This window comes from Hyaena hyaena, unplaced genomic scaffold (assembly GCF_003009895.1).
Source record: "Hyaena hyaena isolate Hyena2069 unplaced genomic scaffold, ASM300989v1 scaffold_123, whole genome shotgun sequence".
Lineage (NCBI taxonomy): Eukaryota > Metazoa > Chordata > Mammalia > Carnivora > Hyaenidae > Hyaena > Hyaena hyaena.
The window spans coordinates 2,667,775-2,684,325 of NW_024080756.1; the positions used below are offsets into that span (position 1 = coordinate 2,667,775).

The window sequence follows — 16,551 nt, forward strand, 5'->3', positions numbered from 1 at the left end:
GTAAGTAGGACAACTTTACTGCTTTAAATAAGTCTTCCCTCGTCTCTTCTCAATTGTTCTAATCTGTCTGGCAGACATTCTCCTGGCTTTCTGAGTTGGCTGGCTTCAGGTTCCCGGAGTGAGCTTTCTCGTGTATTTTACACCAAGACCCTGGGTGCAAAACCACAGTTAGCAATTGCCTGCACCACAGCTTTTTAAACTGTAGTTTCAGCTGAGATGGTAACTGAATAATCATCAGTCCCAAAATAAAGGTGAGGCAAATAGGGCCAGTTATAGGGAAATATATAGACTCCTTGGACCTAAGTGTCCAGGCTGAGGCTAAAAATGAGAAGTTAGAGGATGCAGGGGGAGGATGGGTGAGGCAATTTCTTTGGAAAGGACTGTGGGGTGCCACCTCCTTCATCTCAAAGCTAGTGCCAGGACTTCCCAGAGGGTCTGCCAGAGACTGCAATTAGGTAGTCCAGATGACTGGAGTCTGACTTACTCTGGGAAAGCTAAAGCTCCATCCTGTAGCAGTACGGGGGGCGGGGGGGAAGGCTTGGGGACTGCGTTAGGATGTGCCTACACTCTCACAGAGTCACTCGGGGAAGAAATGTCTATTGTTTTTCTTAGACAAGATGTAGCACCATCTTGAGACCCATCTAAAGGAGCTGGAATAAACCCTGGATTTCTAGGATCAGAGAAGGAGGTGTAAGCAAGCGTGCATAGCTCTGCATCCACCTGAAGAGTCCCCTGGAGAGAGGTCTCCATTCATGGGAAACTCTGAAGAACTCAGGGGAGACATGCGTGGGCTGCTTTAACCATAGCCCAGGCCTAGCAAGCTCAAGACTATTCAAATCCAGGCAGAAGTGCTCCATCTCCTGGCTTCTCTTCTCCCCACTTCCTGCTCACCTCCAACCAGGTTGTGTCTTTTTTTTTTTTAATGTTTATTATTTTGAGAGAGAGAGAGAGAGAGAGCAGGGGAGGGGCAGAGAAAGTGGGAGAGAGAGAATCCCATGCAGGCTCCCATGCTGAGCCAAGGGTATGAATCCTGAGATCAGGACCTGAGCCGAGATCTAGAGCCAGACAGTCAACTAAATAAAGCACCCAGAGGCCCAGGTGGGGTATTTAAAGTAGCCTCTAGTGAATGGGGGCTTGGAGCCTAAGCCAATTGCACCCCTGCTGGGAAAGTGATATGGAGACCTGTGACTGGAGAGGGGGATGAGGGAGGGGACTATCAGGCATCTAAAAATGAGCAGAAAATACAAGGCCTCTACCCAACTTTCCATGTGGGGTGAGGGGAAGATAACCAACACTGAATATATGTTAAAACAGCTGAGAGACATAAAGTTGCATTTTAATTACATCTCACAAGTTGTGAATTCAAAATATTAGTTATGGTTTTAGTATTAAATAGGCAAAGGTCACTTTGCACAATGGAGTCCAGTGGCCAGTAAAAGGGTCTTGATGTGGGAAGTCATGTTGACTCTGAAAAAATTCCAACAGGGAAGAACACAAATACTTTGTCTCAGGTCTCAAAATTACCCAATCAGCTAAGTCTGTATTGTCTGTTATGTGTGAAATCCTGTTGGATACTTTAAGGAATACTTTTGTTCCTTTAGTTTAGGTTAGTATTTCCACCTAGAGTGACGCCTTACACATAATATGTGCTCAAAAATATTTTCAAATTAATTATTTTTTACAAGATACTTAGCACCAAGGCATGTGGCATTTTTTATGTTGACAACACCACTTCAGCTGAAAAATCCCCATATTTATAAAACGCGGTGCAAACCTGAATGGAGAGTGATGATGGTCTCACTTGCATTTAACACTGTAAAGTGTTGCTGAATAGTCTAAATAGGAGAGAACGGAATTTAAGCCAGAAACATAAATGGGGTACTTTTTGCCAATCAACAGCGATGGCGCAGTAAGAACAAAAAAGGCCTATATGAAGCCTGGACTCGAATCTATCACTGTCACTCACTACACCTCAGAACCCTATTTTGTCTCCTGTGAATGGGGATGTCAGAGTGGTAGGGATGCTTAAAAAGAGAATATATAGTAAAATACCCTTTGTAAACATTAAAGCGCTGCACCCATGCGAGGGCTTAAAAAAAGCTAACAGTTCAACATTCATTCATTGCCATGTATATAGCGCTTTATATCTATTTTCTCATTCAGTCTTCGCCACACTCACAAGAGCTGGCTACGTACTCCTAATTCCTTCCATTTTACAAATGAAGAAACTGAGAGGTTAAGCAACTAGTTCGAGTCTATACAGCCCTGCAACTTGAAGCAGTAAACCCCGACTCTTAACCCTAAAGCACTAAGCTGCCGTCCTGCATACTGTTATTTAATAGAGGTGCTGAGATCTCATAGAAGCTCCACAAATGTGGTTCCGTAAGTTGCTAATTTAAAAGGTTAACTCCTCCCCACCCGTTTGGCCGGAGGATACAGCAAGCACACTCTCCGCTCGCAGCACTCACCCAGGAACCTCCCGCCAAGCCGCCGGCCCGTCAGCGCCTCAGCACTTCTACGCATGCGCGGGGGGCGAAGGGGAGGGGGAATTGTGGGTGACCCGCGCAGGCCCAGTGGCGAAGCGACGCCGGGAGACCTCCGTCTCGCCTCTCCGGGCCCCGCCCCACCCCACGCAGCCCCGCCCCGCCTCACCCTGCCGGCTCCTCGGCGACCGCCGCCTGGGGAAAGCTCAAGGATGAGCTGAACCTCCGCAGCTGTTACTGTCACCAGCGCCAATCACAGGGGCTTTGGGCTGGCCGGAAGCCCCCTTCCCTGCGCCCCCTCCCAGTTCATTTCCTGTCCCGTTCCGCCCGCCCAGCAGCGACCTGGCACTGCAGGCAGGCGGCCCCGGCGCCCCGGGTAGGTAGTTTGTGTACGGTTACCATGGAGACGCTGGCAGGCCCAGCGGAGCCGGCGGGCTAGAGGGCTGGCAGGGGAGGTTGGGCTGGCAGGTAGGGCGACCACGCTGCTACGTTGTGTCCTGGCCTGAACCCATGGAGGAGGGGGCATTGCCGGGAGTGGGGAAGCTGCTGTCCACACGGGAGGTGAGGTGCCCCTCGCGGGTTCACCGGAGACCGCCTGCTCTAGTCCGCCTTTCTGCTCCCAGATGGGGGAGAGAGGCCCTGTGCATGCTCTCGGGGTCGGGCCGCGGCTGTCCTTATTTCTTCTGTACACTGCACGTTTAGCTAAGTGCATGGCGCTTAACAGAAGCTTGGAAATATTTGTTGAATGACAGAGTGGTAAACCAAGGAGCTTTGTCTAGACAGACAGCGACCTTGCCACCGTCACACAGATTGTACCTGCTGGACCCTTTTAGGCAACAGATAGGGAGAGCCCCAATAAATAAATAGATAGATAAACGTACCTGTAACAATATACATTTGACTATATCGTATGTACATATAATGCCCTTTATTATCAATTCCCAGGACTATCACAGCAGATTTTCCATCCTAGAATTGTTTTAACTTAGTGGAAAAGCAAGTAGCACTCTGTTTGTATCCTGTTTCGTGAATCTATAAAACTGATTAGTTGTTGATTTCGCATACCTGATATTCAATAAAATACCTAATAAAAATTCTCACCTTTCATTAAAAATCCCCCATTTAAACTGTAACTTATGAAATTTATGGAAACACTGAAGAAACGTCATTCCCTTTCATTTTGCAATTTCTTATTTTAAATGCAGTTTATTTTAATCATGGGAGAATTCTTATTGTATCCTTTTATGACATATTGCCTGGGTAGTAGTTAATTTCTTCTTAAGGGCCAGGCACCACGCTAAAGAACTTTACATGAATTATGTTATTTAATTATCAGAACAAGCCTAGGAAACAATTATTATTACCATCCTCATTTTACAGATGAGGAAACCAAAGCTTAGAGACATTACAATCCTTGCCAAGGTCACCTAGCTGTGAATTGCCAGAGATTATTTGAGTCCCCTGTACCAGCACTGCACTTTAACCACTCCCCCTTTGGGTGCTCATATTAACAGAACAGTATTTCAAAATCATGGAAAGGGCCTTGAGTACAGATGGCCCTGACTCACAATGGTTCAACTTAAAAAATTTCAACTTTACAATGGTGTGAAAGCAACATATATTCAGTAGAAACCATACTTTGAATTTTGATCTTGTCTTGGGCTGGCACTATGCTCTGAGATGCTCTCTGGTGATGCTGGGTAGTGGCAGCCAGTGGTAGCCCTCCGGTCAGCCATGAACTCATAAGGGTAAATGACTGATACACTTAAAACCATTCTGTACACATACCACCATTCTGGTTTTTACTTTCAGCATGGTATGCAATAAATTACACAAGCCCTTCAATACTCATTCTATAATAGCCTTTGTGTTAGGTGATTTTATCCAACTGTGGGCTAATGTAAGTATTCTGAGCATGTTTAGTTTAGGCTGTGCTACTATGATGTTCAGTAGGTTAGGGGTATTGAATGAATTTTTAACTTAATGACATTTTCAACTTACGATGGGTTTTTCAGAATGTAACTCTTTTATAAATTGAGGACGATCTGTGGTGTGGAGATGTGGGTGGAGATGGTCAGCCTTTCTCTTGCCGCAGACATCTTGATAGTACAGTGCTGCATTTAGCAAGAAGGTTCTAGTTCAGGTGACTATTGGCAGCAAAGGTAAAGACAGGTCTTTATAATTAGGTACAAATTTTTACAATTGATGACTCTGAAATGTTCCCCCAACAAGTAAGAAATATTTTGTTAGAAAATGAAGGTCTCCAGTTTCAAGTTTCCTGCTGTTGGTGGTGTGCATCCTCGAGAGGTCCTGTGGACATCATGAACTCAGGACAGTGATGCAAGACAGAATTCAGCCTTTTTCTTCTTTCCCTTCAAAAAGTCTACTTTTCCTGTTTTCTTTTTTAAAAGATCCCCTTGCCCTCTGACGCCACCCCGCTTGGTTTACCTCAAGTGTCACCTCTGGCCCCTCCTTGTCCTCCCAGATGCCAAATCCTGTTGGTTCTTTTCTTCTTATTGCCCCTCACGTGTTCTCACCTCTTCTGACCTCTGTTTGTTTTTTTTTTAATTTATTTCTAGGAGAGAGAGAGAGAGACAGCGTGAGCAGGGGAGGGTCAGAAAGAGAGGGAGTCACAGACTGAAACAGGCTCCAGGCTCTGAGCTGGCAGTCAGCACAGAGCCCGACGCGGGGCTCGAACCCATGAACCGTGAGATCATGACCTAAGCGAAAGTCGGACGCTTAACCGACTAAGCCACCCAGGCGCCCCTCTTCTGACCTCTGTTTTGCCTTACTCCTTTACTCAGGATTTCATCCCTCCTTCACCGATCACACCGTTTATCAAGTCTCACTCCATGCCAGGCAACTTGAAGGGAAGGCAAGAAAGGAAAAGGGGACAAAATTTGACCTCACATCACCACATGGCATCAAGAATCAGACGCCATTTGAAATAAAGTCCCGTATGCCTTTCTAATCCTCTGTAACAAATGTGTCCAATGAAAGAAACCATATTGCCTTCATCTGGATATTTCTTAGCTCAGATCTAAATTGAAAATGGAGTCTAGCAATTCTAGGAGTGTTGACCTTCAGCCATGCCTCACATAAAGAACTGTGGCTCAGAGTCTGGCAAGGCAGCACCAGGGGCACAGTGGGAGGGTGTACTGACAAAGGCCAACAAGCGACCTTGCAGAATATGGAGGAGGAACACCTAACTGAGGCTGGAGGAGGGGGAGAGGCATGCCCAGGAATGCTTCCTTGAGGACCTCTAAGAGTTAGTTGGCTGATTACATAAGAACTCCCTGATTTTGCCCCTTCTAGTCTTTTCCCTCCTTTCCATTCTGCCCACCCCTGCCAGATCACATCATGCCTCAAAATCTATTAATGAACTTGCTCACCAGCTTTTATTTATTTTCTTGACCTGCTGTTCCAACTCGCTGGTCCAACTCCAGTCTATATTTCCAGAACTCATTCTTGTCCAGCACACACCCCATATGTTCTTGGCACTCTGCCTTGGCTCACTCATTGACTTTCCTGGAAATTCCTTCTCGACTGCAGCCCTAATATCAGCCATTGCCTCATGCTTCAAATTCAGCATTTGTCAGAACCCAGCTCAAGCAAGGACCGGCTCCTCCAGGAAGTCTCCCTGACACCTTTCTCCCAATCAGAAATCCCTTCTTTTTTTTGTAATCACATGGGAGTTATCTCAATTTTTTCACCACCCCCATCAGTCTCTACCTTGTATGAAAATTATTTGTGAGTAGGACTGACATTTAGCTGGTACACTCCAAGAAAGCTGTTCCCATTGTGAAAATATTGGCATGTCTCTATATTGGTGCATAAATAGCTGTAGCCCCAGGGCCTCTGGGTGCCCTGCTCCTCCCACCCCATCTCGTGAGTAATAGTTCGAATAGCATCTCTGGGCACATGTCATAGCTTTTGTACTATTGGCTAAGACTCCACCCCGTGCAAAACTGCTGTAGGGATTAACTGAGATGATGAACTCAAAACTGTTTGGCACAGTGCTTGGTATTAAAGTAAATGTTTAACTAGCATTAGTGGTCCTTCTTGGCTGAGAGTGAGGACAGTATTTATTCCTGTATTCCCAGAGATCCAAGCAGAGGACTTTGTACATAGGAAACAGTTAATCCATACTAGCTGAATGGATTTGGTCCAAGTGGATTTGGTCCAGTTGTTAGGAGAATTTTTATAAAGTTAAAATTTCTGTGATACTATTGTCTTCTAGCTCAGGTGTACTTTACTATAAACAGACAAGCTTTCAAGCTCTGAGTGATTAAGCTGGCAAAAATCCTCTATGATAAGAATTTGTAATTTTACAAATATAAAGAAAAAAATCCTTCCCCACCCCCCCAAAATACACTTGTAACTCAGTTCCCTTATATCACTGAACATTTCCATGTTTGATTTAATGACATATTAACATTGATATGATAATAACAATAGATTAACTGTGCAGATCTTACAGTATTGAAACCGCTTCGCAGAAGTAACTGTTAAGGTTTGGAAGAGAGAGGGAGAGAAAAAGTTGTGTTAGAATTTGTAGTAAAAGTTTATGAACAAAATGATTTTTAAGCCCATTATCTCTATTATTTTCTCCAATGTTTGATCAGTCTAAATTCCTGAATGCCCAAATAAAGTACAAAATTGTTAGCATTTGCCCTGAGTAAATATTCCTGCTTCATTACTCCATGAGAGAATATATTTTTCCATGAAACCTAAAATACAGAACCTAAGTCAGGAACAGTGGTCCATTATCCCTCATCCAAAGCACTTTCTCTAATCTTTACTAAGTTTGCCAGATCACCTTTGACATTGCTAGACTTATTAGTGGTCTGTGGGGCCAAAGGAATCACAAACCTGGTTTGGGCTCTGGGGCAAACCTGTTATATAGAACTTCTTCTCACTAAGTGGTATACTTTCTTACTGCAGTGGGCCTTTTAAAAACAAACAGGCAAACAAAACTGATATGGCACTTGAATTAGATGTGATGGGACTGAATTTATATTATTACACACCCAGAAAGAATACAGGTATGCCCCCATGTTAGGAAGGTTCATATTATATCACTTTGCTTTTATGCAAGACCTGCATTAGGGCTTTCTTTGTAAAAGCAAAAATCCTTTTCAGATTTCTACTAGTGAGTGAAAACAGGTTATTCATGTAGGTCTTTTGTAAAAGCAAAGTGGCAGAAAGTGGGGGATACCATACACTTTACACCATTTCGGCTTACCAGAGTTTTCATAGGAATACTCTACTTTTGGATAGCAGGGGAAGCCTGTGTATATGGCTATATAAAAAACACTTTAGGAGCGCCTGGGTGGCTCAGTCGGTTAAGCGACCAACTTCAGCTCAGGTCATGATCTCACTGCTCATGGGTTCAAGCCCTGCATCAGGCTCTGTGCTGACAGCCCAGACCCTGGAGCCTGCTTCAGATTCTGTCTTTTTTTCTCTCTCTCTTTGCCTCTCCCCCACTCACACTCTTTCTTTCAAAAATGAATAAATGTTAAAAAAAAAAAAGAAAATAAACATTAAAAAATTTAAAAAATGCTTCATACATGTTTTTAATAATTAGCATTGAATATTTTAAAAGTAAACAGCCAGTCATATCAGAAGCATTAGAAGTAAAATGTAATTGGCCTGTCAGTTTTTTATGGTTTTTTTTTTTTTTTTTTTGAGAGAGAGAGAAAATGAGCAGGAGAGGGGCAGAGTGAGAGAGAGTGAGAATCCCAAGCAGGATCTGTGCTGTCAGCACAGAGCCCCATGGGGGCTTAATCACATGACCCTGGGATCATGACCTGAGCCAAAATCAAGAGTTGGATGCTCAACCGACTGAGCCACCCAGGTGCCCCTGGCTTGTCATAGTTTTTGTTAGTTATATTAATGTACACTATTTTGGAGACCTTGCTTAAATTCAAGCTCCTAGATCAAAAATTCCTAGAATAGGACTGCTTATCTGGTAATTTTGTACCGTTTTACCTCACTGGGCCTTTCCATATGAAAGGACTAGCATATTGTTTGTGGTTTTCATCATGCTCTTTTCCTCAAAAACTTTTAGGGTAGGGCCTGAGTAGAACAAACCACATGTTCTTGTTGTATGTTGTTATATAACAATTTAATGTATACAATCACAAGATAGTAAATCCTCTTTACTTGTCTAAGGAATCATCTGTTGACTCTACTTATGGAAATGAAGTCTTTTTAGTTTCCTTGGGCATATGTCACAAAATTTTTTTTCTTTTTTGCAGAAGTTATTCTAAAATTGGGCACTGAAATATAGGAATAATTTCCAGGAATAATCTCCTTTACAGATAGAACATTTTCAGGAGATCTGAGTTGTTACTGTTGTTTTTATTTTTATTTTTATTTTTTTTTTAATGTTTTTATTTTATTTCTAGGAGAGAGAGATAGCGTGAGCAGGGGAGGGTCAGAGAGAGAGGGAGTCACAGACAGAAACAGGCTCCAGGCTCCGAGCAGGCAGTCAGCACAGAGCCCGACGCGGGGCTCGAACCCGCAAACCGCGAGATCATGACCTAAGCGAAAGTCGGACGCTTAACCGACTAAGCCACCCAGGCGCCCCGCCCCTGTTGTTTTTATTTTTAATGAACACCTATTGCCATATACTAGTTAGAATTAAGTATTTAAAATCCTGACTATTTTAAAGTTTAGAGCTTTAGAGGTGTCCTGCCATGTTAAAGAGGCAACCATGGGGACATACCAGCATTTAAGAAGGATCTGCATTCTCAGGGTGCCTGGGTGGCTCAGTTAAGCATCCAACTCACAGAATCTGAAGCAGGCTCCAAGCTCTGAGTTGTTAGCACAGAGCCTGACCCAGGGCTCAAACCCATGAGCTGTGAGATCATGACCTGAGCCGAAGTCAGATGCTTAACTGACTGAGCCACCCAGGCACCCCAAGCATCCAACTCTTAATCTCAGCTCAGGTCTTGATCTCAGGGTCTTGGGTTCAAGCCCCGTGTTGGGCTCTATGCTGGGTATAGAGCTTACTAAAAAAAAACCCAAAAAAACAGAAGGGTCTGCATTCTCAGTGCCCTTATGCATGACTTTAACTCCTTAACTGAGAGAGTGAGCCTGGGAAAGGATATTTAGCATTGATATTTAGCATTTATTCATCTAGGACACTATCTCAAATTAAAGGTGACTTGAATCAATTCATTCAAATACATTATGGGCAAATGGGGTGGAATTTTTCCCTGAGTTTACAAACTACATTTATGAAAGCAAATATAGCTTAGAGATAGGACCCATCTGCCTAAATCTAACCTTATACTAACAGTTCATGTGGAGGACAGTGGGGGCGGGGGGGGTGGGGGGAGGAAACTTGAGTTAAAATTTTAACAGAAACTCCCCCAGTGTGGTTTTTTTTTTTTTTTTTTAACAGATTAAAGAATATGAGATGATTTTCTCTCCCTAGTCTCTTTCTCTCCAGGTTTAGCTTTCATCCTGGCTCTTTTCCCTGAGCATCCTTTCCCTCGAGTAAATATATTCCCGCAGGTATAACTGTGCACATCAACCTGTATTTTTAAAAGCTTTTCTTCCACCCTGATCTTCTAACTGTAACTGCCTGGTAGATTTTTAATTAAAAAATATTTGTGACTTTTTCTAGTTTAATTATTATTGAGGAATGGCTTAAGCATGTATGGATGGGTTTAAGCACTCCTTTCTAAAGTCCTGGATGAAAACAGTTAATATTTTGTACCATATGTTTGCAGAGTGTGGTGTCTACTTGAAGAACATTTTACTTTAAAAGGAAAGATGCTATCTCCAAGTGATAAAAAGTTAGAAAAGCTGGATCCATTTTATCGACCTTCCATGTCCAAGCAGAAGACCAGTGCAGAGATCATAAGTGAAGCACGAAATGCATTAAGAACAGTTAGGACCCAACGACCATTTACACCACAGGAAGACCAAAGAAAACTATTTGGGCCTACGTCTTCAAGAACACCAGAAAATAGACCTCCTTCCTCCTTCAGGTAATGACATTTCTCTTGCCTGTACACTCGGATATATTAGCCACCAGATGACATTTTCCCTTAATTCTAGTTATGGATAGTTCCTTTCTAAAGTTGGATGTCTGCTAATTGTACCTCTTGTATCTATTCAAGATTCCTAAAGATTAAGTCCAGACCTCCTGTCCAAAAAGTTGCTTTGGTTTGAAATGGTAAATAGTGGTTGTCATAGCAACTCTGTAAAGCTTTTTAAAAAATCAATGTATACATTTCTTCTCTTCATTATTTGGTAATTTTTAATCCCCTTAAAATTTACAAAAAGATTTATTAATAAAATGATCTAAGTACTATGATTTTTTTTAAATTGCTTTTTTAAGGCTTATGCATTAAATGCTTTTACTTGTTTTGAGGGTGGAGTTAACTAACATATACTAGAAGTAAATGATTCTTCACAAACTAATATTTCTGTTCTGTCTCCTCTGCTAGCCTCCATGCATCCAGTTTTGAGTCATCTGATTCCAGGCCCATCTCCAGTGCTCGTCTCAGTCCACTAGAGCTTGTGAGTACTTTATATTACGATAAGTGCTGTGAAATGGAATTGGCCCAAACTACTTGGAATCAGTACCTAAATATGCTAAGAAAAGGATCACATAGACCTCAGTATACTAATAATTTAATATGAAAGCAATTTCTTTTGTGTTTTTTCAAATATGTTTTTATGTCTAATGAAACACTGTTATTTACTTGTAGTTTGATAATAAAAAGAACTTAGAAATATACAGTGACCTAAGAAACAGAAAGTTTTACAACATTTTTTTGTTTTTCACAATTTTTTGTTTGTTTTTAAAGTTACACACATATATTATTTTTAATAGTTAGGTACACAAATAAATCATATATAAGTGTACATAAAGTGTCAAAGATTTGTTACCCAGAACAATCCAGTGGTCTCCTGCCCTCTTACGCTTCATTCTACCCTTCCCAGTTGTTCTCATTTTAAACTCTTTTGGCACATTCTTTTGGTATTTACAGCCAAAGTTTTAAATAACAGTGTCTTGCTCTTCCCTGGCTTATGAGATTGGAGAATTATCTAATGACTTCTCACTAAGGAAGATGAAGATTTAACTCTTGTCTGTCCTCCCACACATCCTCACAACACATTCATCTTTTCTGTCCCCACTGCTACTCTCAATACAGATATATCATAATTTTGGTTAGATCTCTTTTCTCTGTGATTATATAAACCCTGTTTACAACTGAGCCTTGAACTATTGATGATCACTTCTATTTCCCCGCATCACTTTTTGTTTTCCCTGGTATTAATAATTGCCTTGCTTTTTTAGTTTGGTATTATTACCATTTTAATCCCAAACTCTTCCCCCAAGGATCTAAATCTCCTTCATATATTCAGGTACATGAGTGCCTGAGTATCTGGCACACAACTAGCTTCTCCTTCTTGTGATAGCTTTACTGTTTCCTGTATCTCAGGTTTTTCTCTTTCTTGATTTCCTTTTGGAATACTTCCTCTAGTAGCTTCTAGAGAAAGGGTTTGCGGGAAGTACATTATTTGAGACCTTGATTACTGTTTTTTTCTCTCTAGAAGTTTGTAGGATTTTTCTCTTTGTTTAGTATCTTGAGATTCCACAATAATGGACCTTTGTATTAGTCCGTCCATCATCATGGGCATTCTCAATGGAATCTTATGTCCTTCAACTCTGGGAAATATCCTCAAATTATTTTGGTGTGTCTTCCCCTCTTTTTTTGTTCTGTTTGCTCTTTCTGGAATTTATTATTCCAATATAGGATTCCCTGGACTACTACTTCAATTTTCTTTTCTTTTCTTAAATTTTCATTTCCTATCTTTTTCTAGATGAGTCTTTATCTTCTAATCCTTTTTTTATTTTTTTTTATTTTATTTATTTATTTATTTATTTATTTATTTATTTATTTATTTCCAGGAGAGAGAGAGAGAGAGACAGCGTGAGCAGGGGAGGGTTAGAGAGAGGGGGAGTCACAGACTCCGAAACAGGCTCCAGGCTCTGAGCTGGCAGTCAGCACAGAGCCCGACGCGGGGCTCGAACCCACGAACCGCGAGATCATGACCTAAGCGAAAGTCGGATGCTTAACCGACTAAGCCGCCCAGGCGCCCCTCTTCTAATCCTTTTGTTGAGCTCTCTTCATTTCTGCTATCATATTTTTAAATTATTTAATTATTTTTAATTTTCCAAAAGCTTTTACTCTGCTCTAAGTTATCTTTCTTTTTCATTAATTTTTTTTTAGTGTTTATTCACTTTTGAGAGACAGAGACAGAGTTTGAGTAGGGGAGGGTCAGAGAGAGAGGAATACTGAGAAACTGAAGCAGGCTCCAGGCTGTGAGTTATTAGCACGGAGCTCAGTGCGGGCTCAAACTCATGAAACGTGAGATCATGACCTGAGCTGAAGTTGGAAGTTTAACTGACTGAGCTACCTAGGCACTCCAGTTATCTTTTCTTATATATAGTATTCTTGTGTTTCATGGTTGTAGCATCTTGTCTGAGTATATTAGTGATAATTTTGATTTTTGAATTGTTTCCTTCCCCCTTTAAAATCTTGGTGTGTGTGCATGCATGCATACATGCACCTTAAACAGCAGACATTTATTTTCTCACAGTTCTGAAGATTAGAAGTCCAAGATCCAAGAGCTTATTTCTACTGAGGTCTTTCTCCTTGGCTTATAGACGGACATCTTCTCCCTGTGTCTTTATGTAGTTTTTCCTCTGTGTCTCTGTTGCATTTTTATGTTTATTTTAGTCTCTGTTTTTCATATCAAAGGCTCTCCTCTGATAGCTCATGCTGCTTGTTTGGCTGCTCTCATTTGGAAGTAGAAGACTGTGGAATAGGTTGATCAACTGATAGGTGATACCTACTCACATCAGGGAAGTCTGGCTGGGCTGTGTTGTTTATGAAAGCCCCAGTGGTGATATCCTTAGGGATTCTCTTGTGGCTAGCTAATTGGAAGTATCTCAGAAGTATCTTACAAGCTCTTGCTTAGAGAATAAAGGCTGGTTGCTAACTTACAAGAACCAGCTGGAGGAAGAAGGTAGGAATGCCTACCATTCAATAGGTAAATATTTGGTTAATATCTATATTTATAATAAGTATCCTGAGAGTCAACTCTGCATGGTTAGCCTGATTCAGAGACCTTCTGTTTTACCTTCTCTACAGAACAGAGCTCCCATCCATGTGGCCTGACTTCATGGAGCTGGGAGGGAAGGGGTCACACAGATTTTTCAGCTAGTCCTCCTTATTTCAGTCACCTCCCCCTATAGCTCTGCTGCACAAGTATCTGCTGATACTAATCCCTTAGACTTTCATGGATTTGGGGTGTTAGTCAAGCTGCTTTTCAACCTTTTAAAAAAGTTTTATTTATTTATTTTTGAGAGCGTATGAGTAGGGGAGAGGCAGAGAAAGGGAGAGAGAGAGCAGCCTCTGTGCTATCAGCACAGAGACCAGTGTCAGGCTCAAACTCATGAACCTTCAGATCATGACCTGAGCTGAAATCAAGAGTTGGAGGCTTAACCGACTGAGCCACCCAGGTGCCCCTGTTTCTCGATTTTTGACTATATATGTGTGCATATTTGTGTGTGTATTTGCTTTTGATGAACTATTTGTGGGCCTTTGGGTGAACTATTTGAAAGTTAGTTGCAGTTCTTTTAAGACTTCATCCATACATTTAATTTGCAAGTCTTGTGAACAAGGACAGTCTCCTACATCACCACCATATTATCATCACAGCTCAGAACATTAACATTACTTGGTAGTATCATTTAATGCACGGTCCATGTCTAGATGGTCTCAGCTGTCTCAAAATGTATCTTATATTCTCAAACTACTCATCACAATGCCTCTTTGAGGAAGATTATGCTGGTTCTTATATTGCAGCTGGCAAAAATAAGGTTCCAAAATGGTAAGCATGAACCAATATGCAGTAAATACTTTTGCCAGCCATTATTTACGTGTAATTCCTTACGCTTACAGTCTTGGAAACTGTGGGTTCTGGGCCAGCGACAACAAGGGGCCCCTGTTTGGCAGCCCAGTGGGTCCACATTGTTGTAAAGTGGCTCTCTATGTTATGATTCTGTCATTGAACCCCTATGAATTGTTTTTAACATTCTGTAGTTTTGGGTGATTCACTCAATTTAGGCCTATTCTTTTCTAAAAATCTCTAGTTGTAAAGTTAACCTGGTCATTGTCGCACTGGTACAGTCTTTGGACTGCAGGATTAGATGTTAGGCAAAGATAACGTAGACATTTGCCTCTAGAGTTGTTATAGCAATATTTCTTTACTACAGAATGGTTAGGCACTGTGTACAAAGTAAAAGTAGACCCCAAAATCCCCATGGCACATAAAGTAACTCTTTCAGTTTAAAATCTTTTTGTTATGGAGGACTGTAAGGGTTTTAAGTAGATTTCATTTTAAACTGTAATTAAAGTTTGGAGCCTCCAAACAAAAAATCCTGAAAGTGAGCTTATACTACTTGCCCCGCCACCTTCTTTCCTCTTTTCCATCTCACCTTTGAGAGGACCTCTCATCCAGGGACCACTGCCCTGGCAAAGGTGGGGAGGTAGGAGTGGAGGAGGAAGAAGTGGGGAAAAAGAGGCAGCTGGAGGCTGGGGCTGGGGTAGCTCATAGTTAAGGGGCTCACTTGTGGAAAGAATCTGTGAAGACCTAACCAACTGAACCTCAGCACTTTCTGGCTCTAGGTTACTTTCTCAGGCTAGCTTGGCTTTTAATGATGCCTTGACTAGCAGTCATTTGAGGAAGAGGGACCAAGAAAGCAACCCATTCCAGCTCCTACATTTAACAAATCACCTCTACCTCTTTGAACTTATATGTTTCCCCTCTCCCTGCTTCTACCCCCCAGATCTGACCTGTGCTCCTCCCACTGCCCACCCTCCAGCAGGCGGTGGACTGGCTCCACTCAGGGGCACCTTGGCTCCTGACCACCAGGCCTTGACTGCCCATTAGCACCTATAATCCTATTAAGACAGGAAGGAAACACGTATACCTACTTGCTGTATCAGTATGCCCTGGTACCTCTGTTTTCTTTCGTGGCAGTGCCCCACCTTCCCACCACAGCTCCAAAATGTGGGGCGGCTGGGTGGTGGCTGTTATTGCTGTCTTCATTCTGCTACCCTGGCTCACTGGTGTCAGATTCATATTTACACAGAAACAGCTGCTCTCTTACTTTGGATTGTATAAAGGAGGAAAGAAGATGTGGCCCTGTGCATAAATAGGAAGTTTTACCTTTCATCATTATTATTGTCAGAACTGAATTCTCTGTGTGTTTCCCAAACTTACAAAGTCTAGTTGTTTAATCCCCAAGAATTTTTATTAAACTTTTCATTGCCATACTGAAAAGACAGATCATAAGAGTACAGCTTGATAAATTTACACAAACTCACCATGCTCTGTAACCAGCATTCAAAAAGAAAAAATAGATCATTACTAGCACCCCAGAAACTGCCTCCCCAGGGTGACTACTGTCTTGATGTGTCACAGCATAGATTAATTTGAGCTATTTTAAAAATATTTTATAGGAACCATGCTCCAAGCATTTGACAAGGAAAACTATGTGGTGTATTTTTAAAAGAAAGGGACTTGGAATCCCATATATACCTTGGGGATAGGGGAAATCCAGGGTAAGAAAAAGCAGAATGAGAATGTCAAAGCAATGTTCTTTCTGTCACTGTTTCTGAATGGGAGCATCACAGCAGTGAATCACATGCTGAGAGTGACAGAGGAGCCACGTGTACCTGTGGAGAAAATCATAGTAATAGAGATGCACATGCAGTTACCACATCCAAAGATTTTGGCTTTCAGGAATTGTTTTAACAGCTTTACTGAGGTATAATTGATATACAATTGTATCAAGACTCAGAGTTTTCCAGAGAAAAAGAACAAGTAGATAGATAGATAGATAGATAGACAGATAGATAGATATTTAGATAGGTAGATGGATGGATGGATGTATAGAGAGATAGTTAGCTAGCTAGATACAGAGAGAGAGAGAGAGAGGGAGAGGGAGGGAGAGAGAGAGAGAGAGAGA

The 16,551-nt window shown here is 41.7% G+C and overlaps 1 protein-coding gene across 8 annotated transcripts in view; it reads left to right on the forward strand.

Moving 5' to 3' along the window:
* The first annotated feature begins 2,641 nt into the window (after nt 1–2,641).
* Nucleotides 2,642–16,551, forward strand: part of ARMC2 (armadillo repeat containing 2) — a 135,299-nt gene continuing 121,389 nt past the window's right edge. For 5 of the 8 annotated variants that reach the window (XM_039237431.1, XM_039237428.1, XM_039237426.1 and 2 more), the window contains exons 1-3: nt 2,642–2,859; nt 10,226–10,486; nt 10,949–11,021. In XM_039237431.1, coding sequence (XP_039093362.1) covers nt 10,269–10,486; nt 10,949–11,021 — 291 coding nt within the window. In that variant the 5' untranslated portion in view covers nt 2,642–2,859; nt 10,226–10,268. Of the gene's footprint in view, nt 2,860–2,911; nt 3,045–10,225; nt 10,487–10,948; nt 11,022–16,551 lie in introns of those variants that run through there. The other 3 variants (XM_039237430.1, XM_039237429.1, XM_039237434.1) reach the window with 3 other exon arrangements.